Genomic DNA, 25462 nt, shown 5'->3' on the forward strand with positions numbered 1-25462 from the left:
ATTTGGCAGTTCTGTGGGAGTACCACTACTTTCTGAGTGAAAAATTGTAATATAAGGAATTATTTAAATAACATGTCTTCTTGTATATTTAAACGTAATATATATATTTAACTAATTGCTAATCATATATCAATTAAAATAAGAAAATATTACCCCGATATAAGGGCTAGAAACGGGGTCTAGACACAAGGTAATTAAATTTTCAAAATGTTTGCATTGTTTGGTGTCAATTGGGCCTGATGAGCGTTTACCCGGGCCAAAAGCCCACGAGTGGGTTGGGCTTTGTGGAGGTCTAGTACCGTACGAAACATACTATACAAAAGTGCTTAGATTAACTATGTCAGAGCTGCGCGGAGAAAGTACATTAAGCGGGTGTTCGTGATGCCTGGGGCCACTCCCCAATAGTGAATTGGGAATTGCACATGTTTGTCAGCTCCCATGTTTCTGCCATTAGCCTTCCGGTTGTCCCCAAATCGGCTTCGCTGCCGGCTGCTCCAGCCACGAATACAGCAGGCATGTAGTGGTCATCCGTAGCATGGGCGTCTCGAAAATGAGGATGTTTCATGAGCCGCGTCATGGCCCGGCGGAGAGCAGGCCCGCTGTTGTTTGTTAGGGCGTCTTCTACTGCCTGGCGAAAATCTAGAGCCCATTTCTCAGGTGGCGTTTCCTGGGAAAAATTGTCACTGTATCGCAACATGGGCCCCCAGACATTCCGATACAGGTTATGTACCGCACCACCGGTCCCAATGATCAGGTAGTTTTGCTCCCGTAGTGGTCGTAGAGCCGTACCAGCACGCATGTGGAAGTGTGGATCATACTGCATGTTGGTGGATATAATTGTTGTAGGGGGGCATCGATCAGGAAACATGCGAATAAGGATCAGATAGGTGTCGTGAATCCATTCCAAGTTCTCGTTGGCGTGCACGTCAAAGCCCTCGGCGGATAGGAGGTTGATACACTTGCGTCCACTGTCAAGATCCGGCACAAGCCCGTAGTCGAGGTACTTGGACGGGTGCACATACGCCACGGGAGACTTGGTGGGACGGGGATTCATCGCAACTTCGAGGCGGTTGTTTCCTGAGCAGCCCCAGTGAGCTCCCTCTTCCGGCGTCAGTACATAGTCTCGCCGGGGAGCGGGAAGCATACCATGATGATCACACCCTTAATGCCATGGGCTAGGGCCTCATCGCCGCATTGCTTCCAGTAGTCGGCGGACTCGGATTCTTCCCCCAACATCATGGTCGAGCCGTGGGAAAAGAAATGCACTGGTGTGAGCCCTGAGGGGCGAGATTAGACAGCGAGTTCAGGCATAATCAGTTGAGACTGTACGTACACATAGCGGAGTAATCTGATGCGAACGATGATGATATTCTAGGATATTTGGTCAGGATATAGCTTGTGTGTGGCTTCTTTTCTATCAAGTCTGTATTGCACATCCCCATCATTCGGCAACTCTACCCCACGTCCCGAAAGCGGGACCACATTCCCCGCCTTTTGGAGGGTACTCTATACTTATCCTCCGCCTCTCGTTCAGCTTGACAGGATCATACGATATCCGTTGATTTGATCATTGATGGCTTCGCCACGCGCTCCCCCGACCGCCATGCCCACCAACCTGTTCCAGTGTGGAACCTGTTCACAATCCTTCACCCGCATTGACCATCTAGGTCGCCACGTCCGCTCCCGTGCGTCCACCTGCCGGGCCCTCCTGTCCGATGTGCTGGCTAACTTGATCGCGTTCGTGTAGACACACAAGAGAAGCCGTACCGTTGCTCCGTGTGCAACAAGCGGTTCGGTCGCGTGTGAGGCCCACTCCCTCGGTCATTAGACAAGGCCGGTCAGCATACTGACGTACGGAGGACACAGTGACCTATTGTCCCGCCATTCAGCTCTTCATGACCCCCACAGAGAGTCCGCCGGCACGAAGCGACGGTGTACCGAGGGTAATAGCGCGCCAATCCGCGTGTCGCAGGCCTGCGAGGGCTGTGCCGAGAATCACCTCCGCTGCGACGATGACAAGCCCTGCCGTCGATGTCAACGGAAGGGGATCCGCTGTAGCCTGCCCACTGGAGATGTGGAGGGTGCTCCACCGACTCCGGTGACTCGGCTAGAGGCAAACTCTCCCGGCAATGACGGGAATTCATCATCGCCATTACAGCAGCCGCAGCAGCCACAACAGTCACAACAGCCACAACAGCCACAGGTTGTCGGTGCGACCTGCGTATCATTGGATTTTAGCAATCAAGTAGAATCGGTGAATCCGGGTAACCTGTCCCAGCTGGCAGCAGGTCGGGCGACCGATGTAGAAGCAGACTTGACGGCAAGGTCAGATGGCTTGTTGGGGGCATATTCCGCCGTACTCCCTCCAGACCAGGAGGACTCATCACCAGATCTCTCCCCAATTACTAGGGGGGGATTGGTCGCTTTTGGCCTAGAGACTAATCTCGATCTTAGTATGGTTGACCTTAGTTTCCTGGAGTCATACAACGCGCGTGCACCCTTCGAGTACGAAGCGGTCACGGCGTCCACTCTTGCACCGTTGGTGCAGGTTGTTGAGAACGAAGCCACCCAGCCAGATCATGCAGCAAGAGAGGCCCAGTCCATGCAGCGCCTCCGATGGCGGTTTGTGCCTGCGACTCAAGATCATGGCTATGCTGAACACGGTAACTTGCTACTCGGCGACCAGGTCGGACCTGATACCTCCCCAAAGAGTCTCCGGAATCTGGACATGGGGCCTGGTCCTGAAAATTGCCTCGACCTGGCGTCGCGTGACAAGATCTTGAGTATTATGCTGAGCCAGATGCCACAGCCCTTCTCGCTAAACGCGGCCTCGTTCCCTTCTCCCGAGCTGTTGGATCGTCTCATTCGATATTTTCTAACCGTGCCCTTTTCCAGCGCAGGCGCTTGGATCCATCGAAGCACGTTCACACCCAATCAGTCTCGCCCGGAACTCTTGCTTGCCATGGCTGCGGCGGGTGCAGTGCTTACTCCCGATTTGACATTGCGGAAGCTCGGGTTTGCAATGCAGGAGGTTGTCCGACATCGACTTCCCGCCGTATTCGAGGCCGACAACACCCTTATCCGTGACCTCGAGCTGCATCAGGCGTTTCTTCTATGTCTCGAAATCAGCTTATGGAGTGCCAACAGTCGCAAGATGGAAATCTCCGAGAGTTTCCGCCACCCATTGATTACCATGCTGCGACGGCGAGGCCGGTTTGATGCCGCCAGATATCCGCTCATCACTGTGCATCCAGCCGACACAGACCAAATCCTGGAGGATAAATGGAGGCTCTGGGTCCGAGAGGAGTCTATCAAGCGTTTAGTCTACCACTTATGGCAACACGACGCACATTCTTCCATGATGCTTCTGACCAACCCCCTTATGTCCTACGCCGAGTTATCGCTTCCTCTTCCGGCTTGCCCAGCTCTGTGGAACGCTCCTGATGCAAAAAAATGGAAAGAACTTGTCTGTGCCCAACAGGCTAGGGGTCAATCCGTCTCACGCCCAACGCCTCTCACAGAGTGTGTGTTGAACATGGATCTACTTGAGAGCCACCGCCACATGATAGACATGAGACTGTCCTGCACCGCCGTACTGCACGCTCTCTGGGGTTTAATCTGGGAATACCGACAGATGAGTTTGCTTACTAGCAGTCGCAGTAACAGTAGCAACAGCCATAGTACCACCCTACTCGGTCCTTCTGGACTCCAGTCTGGCGGCTTGCTCATGGCATCGCGGCACCAGCAGCTCACTGAGATGCTAAACTATTTTGGCATCGGGTACAAGAATGAGAACGCCTTGTACTGGCACAGCACTCTGATGCATATGCACATGTCCCTGGATGAGATTCAGCTTTTTGCGGTCTCATTTGAGCAGTCTGAATCAGTAGACCGGATTCCCCCTGCAATCGAGGCATGGTCAGAGAGCAAGGAAGGCCGTCAGGCTGTGTGGCATGCAACCCAAATCATCCGTGAGATTCGGGCCCTGGCACCGCAGTGTTTGCGCGACTTCACTGCCGTTGCCCTCTATCACTCGACTCTGGCGATATGGGCGTATGGTATGGGAATAGCGGATCTAACTGGCACAACCACTGCGAAGGTGCCCATTTGGCTTGATTCACCTGAAACCGAACATGTGCGGAGGTTCATTTCTTTTGGGCGAGGTCAGCCAATGCTGCATGGGGACACCCCTGAAGTTTCCGCCGTAGACTTGTGCGATCCAACCACAGTTTTGACCCTGACCCTTCGGTTGATGTGCAATAATCATAGCGGCCCCGATGCCCATGAACCCCCTCTGGTGAAGAATATTGTGCATGCTGTTCGGAAGCTACTCGAGGTGACCACATGGTCCCGGCAGATGAACATTGAATAGATAACACTATCACTATGCATGTTTATTTCCTGCAAGAAGCAATGACTACTACCTTAGAATATTACATGCGAGATCCATGATTTTGCACCATAGTCCACGTCCAATAGCCCAGAGCACTCACCCCCGCGAGTATCGGGATCGAGAATAAACCCAGCCCTGTCAGAATACCTTGCTCAAAGAACCCTACGCCTCCACCCAATGATCGCTGCGTTGGGGAGACCAGTTTACTCGACTCCAAAACCAGTGTGCTCCGCAAGGTTGAGGCTGATTTGGTACGTAGAATATCTGTGACTGATTGCGACAGCAGAGTAGGGGTGATATAATGTGGGCGAGGAACAGAGAAGATCGTGGTAGGATATCGCATTGATCGGTCCAACGCCACTTGTTCAGGGGGAGTTGGTCCCACTAAAGAACATATAATTACATTAGCTGTGAAAATGCTGCTTGAATGTTGTTTAAATGCGATCCTCTTACCCAGAACTTCCATAGGGATGTGGTTGACAAACGAGACATCCACGTTAATGAACTGCGCCAAATATTTGGCAGACTTCTCGTGAGCGAAGACGTACGCCCCCCGGAGGTTTCCGACCCTAATAGACCAGTCAGCTTCTGGTTTTCATGACACGCAGTTCACTCACATATTTGACAAATCGATGGCATGATCCAACGAGCGCACGGTATGCACTAACAACCGGCCGTCAGCAGGATTATCCGGCAGCGCTTTGGGATCTCTATTTCGCGTTCTTTCTTAGTAGGAGTCATCGATTTTGGGAGGAGTGATGGTAGCTATACAGTCGGTCCCCTTCCACAATTTTGCCCCTGCCCAGGGATGATACGACCCTCAGTCCCCCTCTTTCCTCTTGGTCTTCTTTTCCTTGGTATCTCTCGTCTCCTTGTATTGCACCTGCGCTCGGCAGAAAGGACACACTCGCCTGCACCAAGGCCATCAGAAACGGCTCCTTGATGTATTCATTGACAAGGACTAGGTCGGGCGCGTAGGGTGACCGGCCACCGAAGCTGAACCGAGCTGCTACGAGTGCCTCAGCTGCGTGGTTGATGTTTGCTGTGCGATCCACAACAGCCACTACCTTACCGGGTAGGTGGTTATCTTGATGAAGCCGCATATGTTGCGGTCCGAGATCTTCGTCCGTTGCTGGAGTCGAGACGAATGCGATTGTCCTGGGATCAAGCGAGGACGCCAGGAGCTTCTTGATCAACACAGGAAGGGTTTGAAGAGAGTTGGACAGCTTTGTAGATGACAGGGTTAGCAAGGTGTACCTTGTTGACTGTCGAGAGTGTACCATACTTCAATAACGATACAATTACCAGCAGTAAGCGCGCCAGCGACAGCGACTAGGATCGAGTAGAAGACTGTATAGCTCGTCGGAACAATGTATACAATTCCCACGGGGTCCCGTCGGTTGGCAGCATCCTCCCCTCTTGCAATGGCATACTCATCCTGGAGTGCACGGTCGACGTTCAAAGACTTATGGTACTCCTTTAAGGTGTTTAGTGCGAGGAGATACTCCACGGCAGCCTCGGAGGCGACATAACTGGTGTCAGCAAGGATGGCGTCCTGAATGGCATCAGCCTTGTCAAGCAGTGTTTGCTGAAGGGCCTCCAACTGGGTTCGGCGAGTGAATGTGTTGTGCATGCGGCCATCGAGGACAGCCTCACGAACAGCTCGAAGCGAGGCAGCCATGGCGAATGATTGAACAAAAATGGAAAAATTCGTTCACGGTCAAAGATGCAAGCTTTGAATCCTTTGATATTCTCCGGTCCGTGTTCTTGGAGGTGGGGTGTGATGTTCCCTCGGGGGGAGGTGGGCCACATTCCCGATGCCGGAGTGAGTCTACGTCCCCATTTCCGTCTGGCCATTTATATCGCATTTGCTTTGTAGCTTTTTTACCACAGAGACAACCACAGACAAACAGGCCTTTCAACATGATTTCATCCGCATCAACATCTACCACCCCTACTGTTTCCACTGCCAGTATTCGCACTGCCCGGCTTCGGGTGCGGGGATACCCAGCAGATTACGATGTATACGAGTCCAAGGTGGCAGACTCGAACTCTCCATCACAGCAGGTTGGGACCAGAGTCACTGCTGGAGAAACTAGAGCCCATAATCCTGCCGGGTGGCCAGATGACTATCGCCGTATCCCACCGCACCGGCCGATTAATCGGCATCTCGACCAAAGCCAGCGAAGGGTGTACACAAGCCTTGGAGAGCGAGCATTTTTGACGATAATGTTTACTGGATTGGAAATGAATGTGGTGAGTGGTGCCTGCTTGTGCCCACATGCCGCAGATTTATGTGCTAATGGCGACAGATTGCAAACCGTTTGTGGAAGGTCACCGGGGAGCGACTGTCTGAAAATTTGTTTACATACAAGCTGGGTGGCGAGTTTTGAGTGCATAGCTCATAGTCGAAAGTATATCACCACATATAATTCATTTTCTGTATGGAATACGCTTTCCAATATGCTAAATATTGAAGAGGGGAACGCTCGAAGCAGTCTGCTCTCTAGCATACGGGTCAATTCAGCAGCTGCAATTCAGTTTCACACCTTCCACAGCATACAAAGAAAACCGAGACAGTAGTCCAAGAAGCGAAACCCGAGAGGTTTAGGAGTGTGTATTGTAAATTTGTCACTATCTGCTACTTGTAACCTCCAAAGCACTAATTTCTAAAGTAATCGTCGCTTGCATAAATGAACGACAAGGCGTGGCAGTATAGTAGTGAGGGCCATGTTCCCCGCTACAATATACATATACGCTATGAATCTAACTCACTATTTCATCGTCCTTTGGCGGAATGATAGGCAAGGAGACGTAGTTTTGAAACTGAGGTCCAAAATGTATGTGGTTGAACCCATGAAACTTCTCCTTTGACCTATTTCAATTGCTCAATTGTTAGTTATCGTTTCGCATTCGCAGTTGATGGAATACTTACCGATCAATTGGCGAGTCATGCTGGAAGATGCCGCATCCCTGCGTATCGCCCGAGGAAACTTCCAGAACGATTTTGCCTCCCCGTTCCACCACGACGTTTGTTGGCCAAATCTCAACGTCCACTGCGTATATATCACCCACAATAACTGGCTCCACGTCCGTGCTCACGTAGTTTCGGTGCGGTAGCCATGCTCGGTGCTTGTGGTGATTAGGATCAGTCTTACGCAAACTAACACGTAGCCAGCCCTTGGTCAGAGGCACAGGGTCACCGGCAGTGCCCGTGTAAAAGACCTCCTGACCTGCTGGAGAGATATGTCGCATTGTGAGGAAGAGATCAATGTCGGAGGGGATAATCTCGCTGTCTGGGCACGGGGTGACCGAAACGTTCAGATGTGCTATAATGTGACCGGTAATCTCTGTCTCTTGCGTGAAAGGCTCCGTCTCAACCCTCAGCAGATGCGGGTTGTCAAGGGTGCCTAGAGCAGGATAAGAGATCTTCGTCACAGGCAAGTCCTTGACTGCGGTCTCATCAATGGTTAACTTTCCGTCGGAGTGCAGGAAGAAGGGGGTGTATTGTGTCCGGGCAATGGGCCACTCGTTCTCGCTCCGCCGGAGGTATGCCTGCTCGGCCTTCGCATCGTTGAAGCCAACGTCCCCTTTGCGCAGGATGATGCTAACAGGGGGCAGCTTTCCAGGAACACTCCATCCCTCACGATCCTCATCTTTCAGGAAAGCATCCAGGAAGCTGCGCTGGACCTCCACCTCCGCTTGGTAGTAGAAGGGCAAATCGTGTCGACCGGTAATAAAGCGCAAGTATTTCAGGGGGGATCCTGCCCATGTCCAGCCCTCGATATTGCCACGCAAATGCAGACAAATCCCACCCCAATTGGCAACGCTAAGCACGGGCACTTGTATATCACCCATGCTGTACTCTTTGGAGGCATAGTATGGTTCATCGCGGAATCTGTTAGCCACATTGTCCTGCGTCTGATCGCGACGGTTGGCAGCCAGTTCCTCTTCTGGTAGATCGCCCTCGATAGTGTCAGGCCCCCAGTTACGTGCAGCACGTCCTGAGCCCCCGTACTGGTTGGTGATGACTTGACGGTTCCACCAGAATTTGATGAACCCATTAGACAGAATGCCACCTTGTCGACAGCGATCGCGATAGTAATCTGACATCCCCTCCCAAGGAATTACAGCTGCGAGGCCTTTGGGCTGGCGTGCAGCGACGCGCCACTGACTGCCTCCATAGTAGCTGCCTAGGGAGTCAGATCCATACAGATTACAGGAACGGAGAAGTCTCACCTAATACCCAGCAGACCAACCTTTCCTGAGGACCATTTTTGGTCCGCCGCCCATTCGATCAGGTCGAAGAAAGCTTCACTCGTTCCTCGTGACATGGTATCCAATACGCCAGGCGATTGACCAAGGCCTCGCTCGTCAGCGCGCACTACCGCGTAACCATGGCGGGTCCAGAATCCGGGATCAGGTGTCTCCCACGCAGAATGTGCCGAGTGGTGCTCCGGATTGACTTCGGCAAAGGAGGCGGGATGGAAGCTATTTCAGCACATCAGTAACTAAGGCCGGTATCTAAGCAGGTTCTGGGGAGAGTTCTGGCTGGTTACATTTCATAATGGATGTCCTTCCCATAGGGTCCGTACGTCACGATCACTGGAACACGCGCGTCGGTCTTGGGTCGATACACATTGCAGCGAATGAGACCACCGGCCACCTTGGGTCGAACGGTGACATTCTCCTCGAAAATGTACGGGAACGAGGTAGTGTCCGTCTTCTGAATATCGCGAATAGAATTCGGCATTGTGGCAGGGGTTAATTGGCGTGGAGCAGGAACTGAAGAATGCAAAGTTAAGATTAGCGACAGCTTCAATCCAGGCAATCTCTCCTTGATGTTCAGCTATATATCGCATTCATACATGTGACTTCCCCCGCCCTTTCCCGATCCTCGGGACCACTTCCGGATAGCCGCTAAGATTCCGAATACTCTAACCGACGTGTTTTGTGCTTGAACGAGATGTTCTTTGTCTGGGGGAATTTGTCCAGGCCCATGTCGGCATTGGACCGACTACATCCGCTGACTTTGATGCCGCCTTAGGAGAGACTGGGCTCATCGTGAACACTCATGTTGTTGATATGAACCGACCTGGTTTGCATCTACTTCCCCAGCGTTAATTCTCTAGTTAGATGCCGGATATTGTTGTTGAAAGCTGCCCCGCTCAGTCCATAGCCCGTATTATTGCTAATTCTGATGGCCGGCGGATCGGTTTCAATCAATATCAGATGAGCTGTGGGGCTGAAACCCTCAAATGGCACAGCGCAAGACAGTCTTCGTGGCAGAACAGGAAAGGACTGCCTTCGTTACTGATGTTACGGCCTCGTCGGCCAGCCCGTGAGTGATAGTAGAGGATATATAAATTACTTCGTCTGTGCCAGGGGAGGTGCTGATTATATTTCAGTGGGAATTATCAAGGGGAGGTCTCTTGGGTGTATAATGGTGTGTTATATATTGCTGTTTGTAGGAGAGTCTAATGCCGTGGTCTGGTCGCTGCACGTCCCTTAAACTATGTATTTCCTTGTATAACTAGAGCGAAAAACCAGCATCAATCACAGCATTCATCCCGGTGATTGACCGAGACATGGAAAGAAACTTTACATGTTCCGCAACGTCCTATGTCCGTGTCAGCAGCGCTACATAGAGAGTTCGCCAAAGAGGCTCACCTCGGGTGTTGCGAGTCGCTTTAGCACGTTCTTCTCCTCCACGGCCTTGATTTTCTCGGCAGGAAACCCCTGTCCCCAGTCCTTGTCTCCATCAGCTTGTGGTTTGAAAAAAAAGCCAAAGGAAAGACTCACCGTCATGAGAACTCCTGGTGCCACCGAGTTGACACGGATCTTTGGCCCAGCGATGACTGCCAAACTCCTGACCAAGTGGATGAGTGCCGCCTTGGTTACAGCATATGCCTTTGTATATGTTAGCGCCTACTCAGTATTCGTATAGTGAGGAAACACACCAATGAGCTTCCACTGGGCTTGACTCCGGCCACGCTGGCCGTGGCAATGAATACCCCTTCGCTGCTTTCTAGGTACGGCTGACAGGCCCGGAACAGACGGAAGTGGCTCTTGACGTTGACATCGAAACATCGATCCCAATCTGCCTCGCAGTCCGCATCTTCCAGGTTCATGAAGTCTGTCATCCGCGTCCATCCTACATTTGAGACAACAACGTCTAGGCGGCCCATCCGCTCCACAGTCTGGTGTACAAGGCGCGTCATTTCCGCCCGACTGGCTATGTCGGCCTGTATGGCAGTGAACCAAGGGCACTGATTGTCGATCGTGCCATCGTTAGACTGACTCCGCAGCTCACTCAGCTCGGCGATTAGCTGGTCAGCTGCCGTAGCGTTGTTATGATAGTTAATAACGATGCGTGTGTTGCCCTGGGCAGCCAGGGCGCGTGCGACAGCAGCACCAACTCCACGTGAGGCTCCGGTAACGAGTGCGACACTGGGGAAACCCATCATTCATACTTGTCTCTAGGGAGTAAGGGGGTAGAAGATAGTTGAATGACCTGGTCGTCGGAGAGCCGATGTGGAGGGCGTTCGGCTCCACCAGCCCGGGGTTTTACCCCCAACAAAGGCCCGAGACACGAGCTGGCATTTGAAAACCCCCATGAATCCATTTGGAGCTGCTGGCTTCATCCTCCTCTAGAATTCGAACAGCTCATCCCCACAAAATGGATGATAACGCACTCCGCTCCGTTAACCGCTACATCACCAACCACGACGCCAACGGCGTGACGGGCTTTCAAGAGCAGATCCCCGAGGCCCTGAAATGGCAGCGGATGGCCAACGGAGCGCGCTTCTCCTTGGCATATGCGACCAACGAAATCCCCGTCCAGCTCAGCGATGACAAGGACCTCAGCGTGTACAAGTCCAACCTGGAAGATCCGCCTGGTATCATCATCCCCGGCGGCACCGTCCTGCGTATGGTCGACATGAACCCCGGGTCGATCTCGCCGATGCATCGCACTGTCAGTTTAGACTACGGGGTTGTCTTGGAGGGGGAAGTAGAGTTGATACTCGACTCCGGGGCGACACGACTACTCAAACGGGGGGATATCGCGGTGCAGCGTGGCACCAACCATGCATGGAAGAACGCGAGCGCGACAAGTTGGGCACGCATGCTATATGTTTTACAGGAGGCAAAACCGCTGGAAATCAATGGGAAGACTTTGGAGGAGGATTACGGCGGTGGAATGGATGACGTGAAGCCGTCGAAATAAAATGACAGGGGACGATCGAATGTGAAATAGAGACATTACTAGGCTATCATGTATACGGATTGGTGGTCAACTTCGCTACTCGCTACTATAGTAAGTTATTATCTAGCGTAAGAAATAGCTATTCAGAACTCCTTCGCCGGTCGTCCAAAGGCTCGTCAGCTAACGCCACCGAGCTGCGCACCCCAGAACACATAGTAAAAGCGATATTTTCCAACATGATATTTCAACAACCAACCCTTTTATTTAATTTCATTACTCGTCGATAGTAATTGATAAGAATTTTTGGTATTATGTAGCAACTTTGGATAAATTGAGGAGTTACATTGTTATGGTATCGAAAAATACATCGCTGAACTCCAGAAATATATAGATCTCAGCCACTAATTTATCAAGTTCCCCTAAACACTCAATCAGTAGCTAGATACCATATAAAAAGAATTTGACTACAAGGAAAAGCTCATATAAACACCCGTTATTGAAATATCATGTTGTAAAATATCGCTTTTACTATGTGTTCTGGGGTGCACAGCTCGGTGGGGAAATACGTTCTAGTAGGAGCGGCAGGATGTAGAGCCCCCAGGAGGGATTGTTGTTCATGTCGGAAAGAAGCCCGATGTGAGCTACCAGACAGATGACTGCGAACTAACACGGACTTTGTTCCGATCAGCGGAAAGAAATATACGCGGGCGGTTAATGGAAGCACAGCCTTAGACCTGACGCCGGCAAGGTGGAGCCGACTGCGACGGAATCTCTACTCACTTACTCTACCATCTTGCTCCTCATAAGAGATGGTGCAACCTCGATATTAGTCCTACGTCGAAACAAAAGGACACAGCTCAATCGAGATTCTCGTCAAATAACCGATCTACCCACACTATGCCCACCAGATTCCTCAAGTCCAAGCAGTCCCCTGTTGCGGGTTCAGCGCAGGTGGATGTCGGTTCTATCGTTCGCGGCGTCATTGATGATGTGCGTGCCAACGGCGACGCTTCTGTGCGCAAGTACTCCGAGAAATTTGACAAGTGGTCTCCGGCCTCGTTCAAGCTCTCCCAAGCAGACATTGAAGCGTCCATTGCGCAGTGTTCCGCGCAAACCATCGAGGATATCAAACAAGTGCAGGATAATGTGCGCGCTTTTGCCCAGGCTCAAAAGGATTCCCTGAGGGACTTTGAGTTTGAAAGTCAGCCAGTAAGTGCCCTTCATTAGGTAAAGAGGCAACGGAAATACACCATGGATTCTCTAACCGTTGTAGGGTGTTATCCTTGGTCAAAAGAACCTTCCCATCAACACGGTCGGAGCGTAAGCCATGTCAAGCATCTTAAACAGTGATGAACCTTCTTGATCTAACATTAGATAGCTATATTCCCGGCGGACGATACCCTCTCCTTGCATCGGCCCATATGACTATCCTCACGGCCAAGGTTGCAGGTGTCCCTCATGTTATTGGCTGCACACCCCCCATTGCTGGCAAAGAACCGCATGCCACCATTGCTGCAATGCATCTCGCGGGCGCCGACGAGATCTACCTGCTAGGAGGTGTACAGGCAGTCGCAGCAATGGCCTTGGGCACGGAATCTATTCGAAAGGTTGACTTTATTGCTGGACCAGGAAATGCCTTTGTCGCAGAAGGCAAGCGCCAGCTATTTGGTGAGATTGGTATTGACTTATTTGCTGGTCCTACAGAGATCCTTATTATCACGGACGAGACCGCCAATCCATTCACTGTCGCAACAGATATCTTGTCGCAGGCAGAGCATGGACCAGACTCGCCCTCGGTGGTGATTACCACTTCCGAACATGTTGCGCGCGAGTCTATCCGTCTCATTGATGAGATCCTCAAAGGCTTGAGCACTGCGGATGTTGCTGGGGTTTCATGGGCACAACATGGAGAAGTGATTGTCGTGGACTCTATTGAGGAAGCCTGGAAGCTGGGGGACGAGTATGCCAGTGAACACGTACAGGTCTTCACACGTCGGCCACGCGATGCGCTGGAGAACATGACCGCTTACGGTGCTCTCTTCCTTGGCGAGAATACTTGCGTTTCCTACGGTGACAAGGTCTGTCCCTCACTACACCTTTGATGATGAAGGTTCCGCAGTAGCTAACATTGACTAGGTGATCGGAACCAACCATGTCCTTCCTACTCGAAAGGCCGCCAGATACACGGGAGGCCTGTGGGTAGGCAAGTACCTGCGCACCGTGACATACCAAGAAGTCAGGAACGACGTGGCCAGCGGCGAATTGGGTCGGCTCTGCGGACGGGCAGCTCGGGTGGAGAACTTCGAGGGCCACGCGCGCTCCGGGGATCTCCGCGCCCATCTTCACTTGAAAGATGAATTTGCCTGGATCAATACTGCGGGGGGAAACTCATAGACGTTGGTCGGGAGAGATTAGTGGACTGCCTGGAACCTAGCTTTCTCCTTTCAAATATCAGAGTAGTGTTATCCATTAATGTTCTCGTCTCTTTAACTGAATGACTAGGGTATTCTCAAGCCCTGAGTAGTCACTAGAAAAATCCCAGTTAACTAATATCAGAGCATATTACCAAGGTCTTCATTATTCGAATCTCCAGAACTCATATCCAATGTATATTTAAGCCCAGCTTTTTAACTATAAATTAAGACGTCAGACTTTTATGCTTTCAACACCTCTTTACTGCCTTAGTAGTACGATTCCTGGGTAGAACTTCGAGATTCATAATTCATGTTCTACCAGATTGAATATATTACACTAAGCTCGGGGGGGATGCGCTGGGGTGAGGATAATCTCTCAGGGAGGGACTAGCCCATGATCCGCCACTCGTAGAAGTCACTGGAATTCTGCATTGAGAAATATCCGAGACAGGAATTTCCGCAGAGTTCGGAGTTCTGAGCGAGTGAGGTCGACCCCCTTCAGCCGATGTGGTCCCGACAGTCCGACATACCCGCTCCCGGATTGCATTTTGAAGAGGGGAGGGTGGGGAAAGGGCGGTTGACGGGCACACAAGACCAGACGTATGAAGTATGAAGTAGTATGGGACAGACATTTATTGCGGCCACGGAGCTGCTCTCTAACATCCTTTTTTCATTGATGAACATCGCCTCCCCTGCCTCAATTGACTTCACTCGCACGATGATGACCACGAATGGAATTGCCGCCCATTCCTCTGACGAGACGAGACCCCTAAAGGTCTTGATCGTTGGTGCTGGCATTGGTGGGCTGACCGCAGCCATTGCACTGCGCAACCAGGGACATGACATTCAAATATTTGAGCAATCGCATCTAGCCACGGAGACGGGGGCTGCCATTCACTTAGCCCCTAACGCAAATGGCCTCCTCCGGCGTCTGGGTGTTTTTGCAGAGCAGTTTGGCGCCAACCCCATGGAACGAGTAAAACCCTCCCTCACTAGCGGAACACCGTGGACGCGCCGCTGACTGAGTCTCCAGCTCACGGAGTATAACGCGACAGGAGAAGTGCAACGGGTGCTAGACCTAACGGAGTCGAATAAGAAGTGGCAACACCCATGGCTTCTCGCGCACCGCGTTGACCTCCACAACAATTTGAAAAGGATCGCTACGACTGCCACGAATACCCACAACGCAATCCCCCTTCGAACGGCTTCTCGTGTTGCTCAGGTGGACGCCGAGGCAGCAACCATCACGCTAGAAAATGGCAGCCAGTTCCAAGGCGACGTGGTGCTCGGTGCTGACGGTGTACACTCGGTCACTCGCTCTGCGGTTCCTGGTTGCCAGCTCAGGGCAGAGTGCCGAGGCAAGAGCGCCTTTCGATTCCTAGTATCCAAGGAGGTGGCCATGAATGATCCGATCACGGCCAAACTTGTCCAGCACCCGGGTGAGCTCAGCATCTGGTATGGCAGCGATGCGCGCATTATCATGTACCCTACTTCCCACAATACCGTCCTGAATTTTGTGGTGATCCATCCGGAGAGCAAATCCGCGGCAGATACCAATGACAATAACTCTTGGGGCCAACAGGGCAACCTAGAAAAGATGTTGCAAATCTTCGACGGGTTCGACCCGACCATTCTTCGACTCCTAGGCAAGGCCGACCCCCAGAGTGTGAAGGTATGGAAGCTCCTAGACATGGATATCGTCCCCCAATGGCATCATCACCGTCTGGCTCTGCTCGGGGACGCGGCCCATCCATTCCTGCCGCACCAGGGTCAGGGCGGCGGGGTCGCGATTGAGGATGCCATATCGCTGGCGGTAGTCCTATCTCCAGGTATATCAACCGCCGAGGTGCCCAAGCGACTCAAACTCTACCATGACATCCGGCACGAGCGGGCCACTCGCATCCAAGAATTCTCGCGTATCATCGGCGAGGATCGTACAGACGACAAGCAGCTGGACAGTAAGCTGAAGCTACCCCTGTGTGTACAACCTGTGGATGAACGAGGCTGACCCATTTGACTCCAGTGTACAGCTTCACCAACTTCAACTTTGGGCATGACGAGTGGGATAATTCGACCCAGCGTCTGCGTGAGTGGACGTGGAATCAAATTCCCACCCCTTACTGGCGCATGCCCATCGCCTTTGGCCCGATGCCCGGACCACGACAGACTCATCTCGGTGTGCCACGCGACGGCAGCAAGTCCACATTTACGACGGCATCAATCAAGTTCAAAACCTCGCGAACCGTGCTGCAGAATCTGTTCCCGCCTGGTCGCAAGGGCTGGCGGTTCACATCTCCAGATACCATTGCTTACGCCTCCTTCTCCCAGACAACACTGGACAAGATGGAATGGTTGGGTGGGTCGGGATACAAGCATATTGGCTTGTACATTCACGGGGTTGAGTATGTCAAAGACGATGGCTCGGTAATCCAGGGCACCTATCTCCCCATCCTGTTCGAGTCCTTGACGGACCCCATCGTTTCAGGCCGGGAGGAACTCGGCATGCCCAAGCTTTACACCTCAGTCGATGTCTACCGTCGCTCCAGTTCCTATCGCATCCGCACTGGGTGGGAGGGGGCCCTCTGGGGGAACTTCTTACTTGAGGACCTGGTTGAAGTGGATCCATCAACCACCACGGGCGCCTTAAGCGGAGAAGCCGATGCAGGAATTCTGGCCTACAAATACCTGCCCAAGAGTGGCCGGGCGAATAAGAACATTCCTGCGGAAGAATATGCCATCTTCGATCCCTTCTCCAAGGCCGTGCCGACCCCAAAACCACAGAGGGTGTATACGACTAATAAGGCAAGCATACAAATTGATGCTTTGGATTGGCAACAATTGCCGACGCTCTATCATGTCATTTCCCGGCTCGCAGAGGTCCCCGTGTTCGAGATCATGGGGGCGAAGGTGGTGGAAGGGCAGGGAGTTCCGGATGTTTCGGGGGCTGGACCAATTGAGTAGATACCATTTCTTAACCATACCTATAATGGGTTTAGGTCGGACTAGGTAACCTAGTACTAGGTCTATAACCCTAAATTGGGTTACAAATATGGCAAACATACTAAGGGTTCTAATTGTATAAACTGTACATTTTGTAGTCGTACTTTAGGGTATTTACTTTAGAATTAAAGCTTTGATTAACGTGATTCCCAAGCGAGCGAGCACCTTATCAATAACCTTAATTTTTAAATACCATATCATATAAACACCCAAAATACCATAAATTTCACTAAACTATGCGTTACGGCATTTATTAAATGAATGCCCTTTCTGGTTATCTCCAGAACAGGTAATTTGACAACGTACAGGGGGTAAAAGAGGTAGGGGGCTCTTCCGGGAGTGATGGGGCAGGTGCTGCAGTATTATGATGGGAAGCTTTACAGCAGGAGCTTAATGCTTATCTGAGTGGGCCGAATATGACATCTACGTGGACGCAGTAGACGTCGGGTAAGTATTTGTTTACTTAAGTCGTCTCTCGAGGAGCAATAGTAGTAACAGGTGAGAGAAAGCTTCGGAGATATGGAAATGTTAGTCACTCGCTTACACGTGAAACAATCAGAACACAATACATTTTGCTCTATATCCTGGTGCACATATTTGGTAGTATCGTTTGTAAAAGCAGTCATCTCAGCTGTGTATGATAAAGTGTCTTGGGTATTTAATACTAAAAGTGCATACTGTAAAACAAGCAATAGTTTGGGTCGTACGCCAGACAACGAAGGATATATAACGGCACAATTAGGACACCATTGATATCTAGTTCTTAGGTGTAAAGGATCAGGTAGGAAGGAGCCCTAACACGGAGGCATAATCTCATCGGCTAAACTTGCAAGTGGATGATTTTCTGTTAATTTAGTTCTCGGCTATGAGCCCGATGAGGGCCCGAAGCTGGATTCAATATCCCCAGATTTCTCCACCTTCCCTTCTACCCCGGATTTACTAGCGTATACCTGAAACCTAATTTTGGCGCAGCGGGAGGTGGGCACCTCATCCCGGTGGTCATTCAGCTCAGCTTATTATAAGAAACGAAGCACAAGTCACATACCAGCTTAGCACCCTCATTTATCTAATTAGCGCACACAAACTCCAGCTGTAAGGAGATGGACCACAATAAACCAATCCACGAGGAAGTAGAGAAGGTTCAAACTGAGGACGATCCCATGGCCCTCAAGCACCAGACCCTGGGCCATGTCCGCCTCCGCCACGAACACACGAACGAGCTCATCCTCATTCCGGAACCAAGTCTCGACCCGAACGATCCCCTACGATGGTAACCGATCCCATCCCATCCTCATCCAGCATGTCGTGACTCCCGACTAACGGTAACAGGTCCACTCCATACAAAATTTACATCGCCACCCTGGTCTCCCTCGCCATGGTAATGTGCAACTTCATGGCCGCAGGACCCTCCGTCGCAATGGTCGAAATCGCCACGGATTTCAAACAGGGTGGAGACACTACGCTGACCGACTGGATCGCCCGCGCCGCCTTCTTCTTCAACAATAGCTCCCTCCTCCAGGGCGTGTCGTGCATAGCATGGGTACCGCTGGTGGTCAAGTACGGCCGGCGCCCGGTGTATATCGCCTCACTTGTCCTGTACTTCTTCATGATTCTCGGCGCTGGGCTCGCAAAAACTTATGCGGGCGAACTGACGTTCCGGACGATTTTGGGGATTGGGGCTGGCGCGGGAGAATGCTTGGCTCCTATTACTATGGCAGATATATTTTATCTCCATCAGAGGGGGTACGGGATGGCGTGAGTTACCTTTATACTGCTAGCAATATCGGAGGAGGCTAATGGTGTAGGATCTACAACTCAGCCCTCAGCGCGGGAGTCAGCCTGGGGATTATCATTTCGGGCCTGATGACAATTTCTAATCCCTGGCGAAGCATATACTGGGTTGGCGCCGGGCTCGTCGGCGGCCTCCTCATCGTCGTCGTGTTCTTCTTCCCCGAAACTGCCTTCACACGTACCGACTCTCTTGATAGTGTCCATACACTCGAAGACACCGCCCATAAAGAATCCTACTGGCAAACTCTAAAGCCCTGGTCGGGAAAGGTATACACATCCGAACCCTTTTGGCGCATGCTCGTGCGCCCCTTCGGGCTAATCCTCATCCCGCCAGTTTTCTGGGCGACAATGGTCATGTCTGTAACAATCGGCTTCCTCGTCGCCGTCGCATCAAATTTTGCTACGGCCTTTAAAACGACCTACGGCTTTGAACCGTGGCAGAGCGGACTTTGTTTCATCTCTGGGATCATTGGCTGCTTCCTGGGGACGTTTGCCGGCGGGCCGTTCTCAGACTGGGTTGCCGATGTGTTCACAAGGCGCAATGGGGGTATTCGTGAGCCCGAGATGCGCCTGCCGGCTATTATACCGAGTTTGATTGGCTGTCCGTTAGGTTTGGCGTTGTATGGCGTTGGGATTGCGGAAGGGTGGCATTGGATGGTCCCCACCGTGGGGTTGGGGCTTTTGTCCTTCTCCATTACTCAAGGAACGAACGTCTCCTTCGTCTACTGTGTCGACTGTTTCCGTCCTGTCACTGGGGAAGTCACCGTAACCCAGCTTGCGTTCAAATGTGAGTCCTCCTCCACTCCGCCATAATAGTACACGCCTTCAAGCTTATACTGGCATCATTGTGAAGCATGCTTCGGCTTCCTTCTCTCCTTCTACACAAACCCCTGGATTGAACACTCGGGATACACAGGCGCATTCTGCGCCATGGCTGGTATCTCTGTGGTGTTCATATCGGGGTTCATCCCGCTGTACCTTTGGGGTAAGGCGATTCGGCAATGGGCGATGGGGTGGCCCTTTGTGCAGTTTGTGTTTTGGGAGGTGGACCGCGAGGTTGGTGAGTAGTTGTCGAGCTCGAACTACTTGAACTCGAAGTGGTTGGACCGGTCACATTTGAGTAGCTGTAACTGGTTGGGTAGGGTTGGGTTGGGATTTATTCTTTAGTATATCTGTATGTCATAGCGGGATGCTCAATAGCTTCGCAAGGATTTGGAATTATAGTGAGGTGAGTGACTGATTGATCCTGTTTCCAAGTGGATAAGTGATTTTATTTCTTCAATCAGAGGTGGTTACTTATTTACATACCATACATAAATTCTCGTCTCTATAGCTGCACAACCCCCTCGAGGGTCGGGCCATTCTGGGTCTGACTCAGATGCTTTCGAAGTAGCGAAAGTAAACCAGTGCCGGCGGACAATATCTGGCAATACTGGTGCCGTGATCCGTGACTGAATATTGTGAGTCATGCAAGTTGTAGCTGGAGAAGATGTTGCACCATCGAGAAGGCCGCCGCTCATCGTATTGGAGTGGGCGAGGTCCCCTACTAATGGTGAATTCTTTCCAGAAAAGGAAGAAGACCCCTGCTGGTTGTTGGATGGGTATGTTGAGGAGCGGATGATCAATATTCATAGTGCATCGGCATTGAGTCCAGTATAAAATGAAGAATCGCTGGAGGAAGTGTTATTTATCCATACTATATATTGTTCAGCATGTTAGGCCTTCCGCACCACCGTCCCATTAGACCTGGCAGTGACCCTCTAGGTGGTCTATGACCTTGGACCTCGGATATATAAATTTATGGCGTTAAGCTTAATTAAACTGGATAAAACTATTTACATGCTTATCTTAATAAAATATAGTTATTCATATATTTTTAATCTACTACGCTATGGATACCGATTTAGAACTATATAAATTGTTCATTATGCTAAATTATTTAATAATAACCTCCTTCGTTTGATAATTCGTCCGGCTCCATAATGATCAAAGCTGATCGACCAGCACGCCAGATAGCTGCCCATATCATCTGTGAAATGTCCTTCCTCTGGCTTGTAAGGTTCACTACCTAGGTATGGATGGATGGATGCTTGTGTAATTGGGTGGCCGGCACGACCAATTCTCTGCCTAGGTAAGATAAACTGCTTACTAAGTGATGATTAAGCGGGACTAACCCCCGGGGCCCCGGGGCGGCCCGAGGTACCAGCGCACGCGGAAGGGGGACGTCCGTATGCTCCGACTATTTGTGGGGTCGATTTGCGCCTAGGAGCTCATTCAGCTGACTGACTCACGACTTCCCCCCAGCACAATCTATTGCATCAGTTGGTGTTTTGATGATGGCCTCGAGTACTTTTAATGCGACAAACCATGGACTCCAGATTGGAAACAACCAAGGTTCCATCACAGCGGAATTTCATGTTGCGCGGAGTAATTTCAATGTGATTTCCAATAAAATGAATGGAAGCTGACGTTGTTGGTAGCGTACACCACCGAAGACATCGATCGAATTTGTCTCCATGCTCTGCACTGCCCTGACTCACTGGCTGTAAAGAATCGGTTGAAAGAGAGCAAGGACAAGTTGGTTCACCAGTCAATTCACTGGATTCTTCAAGACCCGCAATATAAGAGTTGGGAAAATGGAGACGATATCGGTCTGCTTTGGATCAAAGGGGGCGCTGGCAAAGGGAAGACCATGATGTCAATCGGTCTTATCGAGGAGCTCGCACGGGCGCAGGATGAAACTACTGCGGTGATTTATTTCTTCTGCCAAAATGCTGACTATGAGCTCAATACTCTTGAAGCCATCCTTAAGGGGCTGATTCTACAACTAGTGAATCAGCAAACGGAGCTTGGAGAATCTCTCCGTCGGCGTTGGGACACTATGACAGAGTGCTTTAGCGAGGATCTTACCTCGTGGCAATCATTGTGGAACATTCTTTTTGAGATGTTGGCCAGATGCAAGTACTCAAGGGTATATATGGTTATTGATGCTCTTGATGAGTGTCAGGATGACGGCATGGCTGACTTCCTCAAATCCATCGTCCGAAAGGGGTTGGATCATCCCGCCAAGATCAAGTGGATGTTGACAAGCCGACCATGGGACAACGCAGAGCGGGTATTATTAGCTAGCAATGACCAAGTGCAAGTCAGCCTGGATGAGGAGCTCTACTCCCAATCTGTTTCTGGGGCTGTGAAGGCTTATGTCACTTATAAAGTGGAGGAACTCGGTCGCCTGCACAGATATGGACCGACCCTAAAGAGCGAAGTAGAAACTGAGCTTACTGAAAGATCGGAGGGTACCTTTTTATGGGTAAGTTTGGTATGCAAGTCACTTGAGAGGGTCTGTCGAGATGAGGCTCTGTCCACAATTCAAAGCTTGCCGCCAGGTCTGTATCCATTTTATGAACGGGTATTGAACCAGCTCAATGAGGGCGAGCGGGCTGAAGTGCAGAAGTGCATGCGACTGCTCAAGGCCATGATGACGGTATACCGACCTTTGAAAGTGGAGGAAGTTCCTAGTGTGATTGGTCTAACCGATGAAGAGGACACCATTAGAGTATTGGTCGATTGCTGTGCTTCATTCATCCGATTGCGGGATGACAACATCGAGTTTGTTCATCAGTCAGCTCGAGACTACTTGGCCGGAGAGAACGGACTGTCTATACTCGACTCGTATGAACGCTTTGGACATGAAGAAATTGCCCTGGGTTGTCTGTCTTATTTATCTGAATGTCTCAAGCCCAACCTCGTCGAACTGCCGCGGCCTGATGCCACCAGAGACTCTTTGAGAACTTTGGAAAATGGACCAAGAAATGGTGTACTGTCCCGTGTGGACTACGCAGCTCTGTTCTGGGTGTCGCATCTAAAGAACACTAGCAACGACACTGACAAGAGTCACGTTAGCATATTCCTTCACACAAAGTTGTTGGAATGGCTAGAATGCCTAAGCCTGTTGGACAGGCTACCAAAAGCCGTTGACGCGTTGAAAGCATTGGAAATTATCCTGAAAGTGAGTTTTTAGTGTTTTCTGGTGTCTACGTCTTTGCTAATCAACTTGACAAAGGATGACTGTCTAGCTTTAGCACTCGTGCAGGATGCTATGCGCTTTTTATTACGACACTACCACACTTTGTCGCACTGGCCATTGCAAATCTACAGTTCTGCCGTCGTCTTCAGTCCTGAATCAAGTGTTGTGAAGAGAGAAAATCTACCCAAAATTCCTGTATGGTTGAGAAACGCACCTCCCATGGAGGACAGTTGGACGCCTATGATACAGACACTTACAGGCCATTCAGAGTCTGTCGAGATTGTCGCCTTCTCACCCGATGGCAAGCAGATAGCATCAGGCTCTGATGATGGCATAATCAAGCTCTGGGATGCTATTACAGGTGGCCTCCAGAAAACGCTATCAGGTCACTCAGAGGCGATCACGGCTATATCTTTCTTACCAGATAGCAACCTGATCATATCAGGCGCTCATGATGGCTCCCTCATGCTTTGGGATACCACCACAGGTGACCCTCAGATGATAGCCGACCACTTCGGAACATCTCAGGATTACTATTCCCACTTGCAGCCACTAGAAGAGGGGGATTGTGGCCCCCGCGTCGTTGCTTTCTCGGCGGATTGCAGCCAGATCGCAGCAATCGGTCGTGATAAAAATGATCAAGTTATGATGCTTTTTGATACTGGTACATGGCACCCCCGGAAGATACTTAGAGGCCATTCAGACACAATCTTATCTCTGGCTTTCTCACCAGACAACAGGCAGCTTGTATCAGGCTCTTTTGACCTCACAGTCAAGCTCTGGGATACTACTACAGGTGACCTTCAGAAAACACTAGTCGGCCATACAAGCTTGGTTTACACCGTCGCCTTCTCACCAGATGGCAAGCAGATTGTATCAGGCTCTAATGGCGCTGTCATTTTTTGGAATGCTGCAACAGGCGACCTCCAGGGGAAATCACTAGTCACTACTGCCCGGAGTGTGGCCTTCTCACCCGACAGTAAGCAGGTCGCAGTAGGTTGTGCAGGTGGCTTAATCCATATTTGGGGTCCTGCGGACAATCTTAAGACACTAGCACGCCACTTAGGGATAGTTACGTCTATGGCCTTCTCACCAGACGGCAAGCAGATTGTTACAGGGTGTAGTGATACCACTATCAAGCGTTGGGACAACACCATAGGTGCCATTCAAAATGTTGTAGGCCACTCAGACAGGGTTTCAACCGTGGCATTCTCACCAGATTGCAAGCTGATTGCATCAGGCTCTCCTGACGAAACTATCAAGCTTTGGGATGCTGCAACTGGCGATCTTCAGAAAACAATAGCAGGCCAATTAAACCCAGTCCGTGACCTTGCCTTCTCACCAGACAATAGGCAGATGGCCTCGTGCACTTATCGAGCACTCAAGCTCTGGGATGCTGTCACAGGTGACCTCCAGAACTCATCTAAGAGCGACGACCCATTCATCACGGTGGCCTTCTCACCTGACGGCAAGCAGATCGCATCTGGCCATGCAAAGGGCAACATTAATCTCTGGGATACTGCCACAGGTGACCCCCAGAAGGCACTGGTAGGCCACAAAAGCAAAATTGAGTCCGTGACGGGATTAAACGTCTTCGATGTCAGTGTCAAAACCGTGACTTACTCACCTGACGGCAAGCTTATTGCATCAGCCTCCGCTGATGCAACCATTAAGCTTTGGGATACTGCAACAGGAGACCTCCAGAAGACACTAGTATGCCATCCAAAGAGCATCAATATTCTGGACCCTACAATACTAGTAGGCGAGTCAGACTGGATCATTGCACTGGCCTTTTCATCAGACAGTCAGCAGATCGCAGCAGTCTGTGAGAATAAAACCATCAAGGTCTGGAGCATCGAGAAATCCCTCAAAGTCTCAAAATATCTGGGGCGCACTTTCGGTAGCCATATCAAGTCGTCCAAGCCATGGAAGGAGATTCAGACGCCAGAGCAGGTGTATACCATAGAGTTTGCAGCAGGCAACCGACACCTTGCAACAGATATTGGACTAATAGCACTTGAGAGCTCCCCGACAGAAGGGGAGGAGGAGCTGCCAGTGAGGTCGGATCCGGATTCATTACAAAACCTCTATCTCCGAGATGAGTGGTTATGCTATGGCGCCATGCCCTTCCTCCGGCTATTGCCCGATTATCAGGTTGATTCATGGGATGCGAACGGCGATCATATGGCTGTTGGATTCAGCAACGGCCTAGTTTCAGGCTTCGACATTGATCGACGTGGTTTACAACCATTCTGGGAAACCTTTCAGGCGGTATAGCGGGTTACCTCGGTGGAAGTCGGGGATGGGTGGGGATGGAGTTAACCAGGCAGGTTGACTGTTGAAGATTCAGGTTCCGTGAGTGTCAGGTCAAATGCGGTTCATCAGCATCTGAAGGTCCTTTTCGTGTGTCGTTCCTTTTTGTAGCAGCTGTGGACAGTTTACATAAGTCGATTTCTCTCCTCAATCATATACTTCAAACAATTTCACATGCTTCGACTTGACATGATTTTCAAGGAGTGTAAAATAATACAAAGAAGTTGGTTCAACAAAGTACAAAATGTCTACAGAGCGTACAGTAGTTGACAATCAATTACATAAATTTACAGTGTACTAGTAATTAAATACGTTGA

General features: G+C 50.7%; 11 protein-coding genes across 11 annotated transcripts; 7 read left to right on the forward strand and 4 right to left on the reverse strand.

Annotated features, from left to right (window-relative positions):
• Positions 1 to 364: 364 nt before the first annotated feature.
• On the reverse strand, positions 365 to 1450 carry N7455_005710 (DODA-type extradiol aromatic ring-opening family dioxygenase; the record flags this gene model as incomplete). The annotated part of the gene is made up of 3 exons (XM_065605100.1): positions 1334 to 1450; positions 1147 to 1277; positions 365 to 1099 (listed from the first exon to the last, which is right to left on the reverse strand). The coding sequence occupies exons 1-3, from the start codon at positions 1443 to 1445 to the stop codon at positions 365 to 367; spliced, it is 978 nt and encodes a 325-aa protein (XP_065462000.1). The 5' UTR covers positions 1446 to 1450.
• Positions 1451 to 1603: 153 nt separating this feature from the next.
• N7455_005711 (Cys6 transcription factor domain-containing protein) lies at positions 1604 to 4372 on the forward strand (the record flags this gene model as incomplete). The annotated part of the gene is made up of 3 exons (XM_040961565.2): positions 1604 to 1685; positions 1748 to 1802; positions 1867 to 4372. 3 exons carry the CDS (start codon positions 1604 to 1606, stop codon positions 4370 to 4372), a joined length of 2643 nt encoding a protein of 880 aa, XP_040807978.2.
• Positions 4373 to 4433: 61 nt separating this feature from the next.
• On the reverse strand, positions 4434 to 6074 carry N7455_005712 (uncharacterized protein; the record flags this gene model as incomplete). Its single annotated transcript, XM_040961574.2, has 5 exons — positions 4434 to 4777; positions 4847 to 4962; positions 5011 to 5103; positions 5165 to 5619; positions 5679 to 6074. 5 exons carry the CDS (start codon positions 6072 to 6074, stop codon positions 4434 to 4436), a joined length of 1404 nt encoding a protein of 467 aa, XP_040807993.2.
• Positions 6075 to 6316: 242 nt separating this feature from the next.
• Positions 6317 to 6786, forward strand: N7455_005713 (uncharacterized protein; the record flags this gene model as incomplete). Its single annotated transcript, XM_040961542.2, has 2 exons — positions 6317 to 6649; positions 6706 to 6786. The coding sequence occupies 2 exons, from the start codon at positions 6317 to 6319 to the stop codon at positions 6784 to 6786; spliced, it is 414 nt and encodes a 137-aa protein (XP_040808006.2).
• Positions 6787 to 7159: 373 nt separating this feature from the next.
• N7455_005714 (CocE/NonD family hydrolase) lies at positions 7160 to 9146 on the reverse strand (the record flags this gene model as incomplete). Its single annotated transcript, XM_065605101.1, has 4 exons — positions 7160 to 7268; positions 7329 to 8582; positions 8633 to 8884; positions 8953 to 9146. The coding sequence occupies 4 exons, from the start codon at positions 9144 to 9146 to the stop codon at positions 7160 to 7162; spliced, it is 1809 nt and encodes a 602-aa protein (XP_065462001.1).
• Positions 9147 to 9926: 780 nt separating this feature from the next.
• On the reverse strand, positions 9927 to 10860 carry N7455_005715 (SDR family NAD(P)-dependent oxidoreductase; the record flags this gene model as incomplete). The annotated part of the gene is made up of 4 exons (XM_040961545.2): positions 9927 to 10013; positions 10064 to 10144; positions 10196 to 10303; positions 10354 to 10860. The coding sequence occupies 4 exons, from the start codon at positions 10858 to 10860 to the stop codon at positions 9927 to 9929; spliced, it is 783 nt and encodes a 260-aa protein (XP_040808005.2).
• A 212-nt stretch (positions 10861 to 11072) lies between these two features.
• Positions 11073 to 11621, forward strand: N7455_005716 (cupin domain-containing protein; the record flags this gene model as incomplete). Its single annotated transcript, XM_040961569.2, has 1 exon — positions 11073 to 11621. The coding sequence occupies one exon, from the start codon at positions 11073 to 11075 to the stop codon at positions 11619 to 11621; it is 549 nt and encodes a 182-aa protein (XP_040807979.2).
• Positions 11622 to 12497: 876 nt separating this feature from the next.
• Positions 12498 to 13994, forward strand: N7455_005717 (histidinol dehydrogenase family protein; the record flags this gene model as incomplete). Its single annotated transcript, XM_040961577.2, has 4 exons — positions 12498 to 12809; positions 12874 to 12920; positions 12979 to 13678; positions 13737 to 13994. The coding sequence occupies 4 exons, from the start codon at positions 12498 to 12500 to the stop codon at positions 13992 to 13994; spliced, it is 1317 nt and encodes a 438-aa protein (XP_040807985.2).
• Positions 13995 to 14732: 738 nt separating this feature from the next.
• On the forward strand, positions 14733 to 16975 carry N7455_005718 (putative salicylate hydroxylase; the record flags this gene model as incomplete). Its single annotated transcript, XM_065605102.1, has 3 exons — positions 14733 to 14990; positions 15048 to 15993; positions 16038 to 16975. The coding sequence occupies 3 exons, from the start codon at positions 14733 to 14735 to the stop codon at positions 16973 to 16975; spliced, it is 2142 nt and encodes a 713-aa protein (XP_065462002.1).
• A 1139-nt stretch (positions 16976 to 18114) lies between these two features.
• On the forward strand, positions 18115 to 19873 carry N7455_005719 (putative MFS transporter; the record flags this gene model as incomplete). The annotated part of the gene is made up of 4 exons (XM_040961566.2): positions 18115 to 18284; positions 18344 to 18769; positions 18820 to 19592; positions 19659 to 19873. 4 exons carry the CDS (start codon positions 18115 to 18117, stop codon positions 19871 to 19873), a joined length of 1584 nt encoding a protein of 527 aa, XP_040807976.2.
• A 1233-nt stretch (positions 19874 to 21106) lies between these two features.
• Positions 21107 to 25109, forward strand: N7455_005720 (uncharacterized protein; the record flags this gene model as incomplete). Its single annotated transcript, XM_065605103.1, is given in 3 exon segments — positions 21107 to 21232; positions 21286 to 22814; positions 22827 to 25109. The coding sequence occupies 3 exon segments, from the start codon at positions 21139 to 21141 to the stop codon at positions 25107 to 25109; spliced, it is 3906 nt and encodes a 1301-aa protein (XP_065462003.1). The 5' UTR covers positions 21107 to 21138.
• Positions 25110 to 25462: the final 353 nt, after the last annotated feature.

Source organism: Penicillium solitum (assembly GCF_028829755.1).
Source record: "Penicillium solitum strain IBT 25940 chromosome Unknown utg000003l_segment0_segment0, whole genome shotgun sequence".
Taxonomy (NCBI): domain Eukaryota; kingdom Fungi; phylum Ascomycota; class Eurotiomycetes; order Eurotiales; family Aspergillaceae; genus Penicillium; species Penicillium solitum.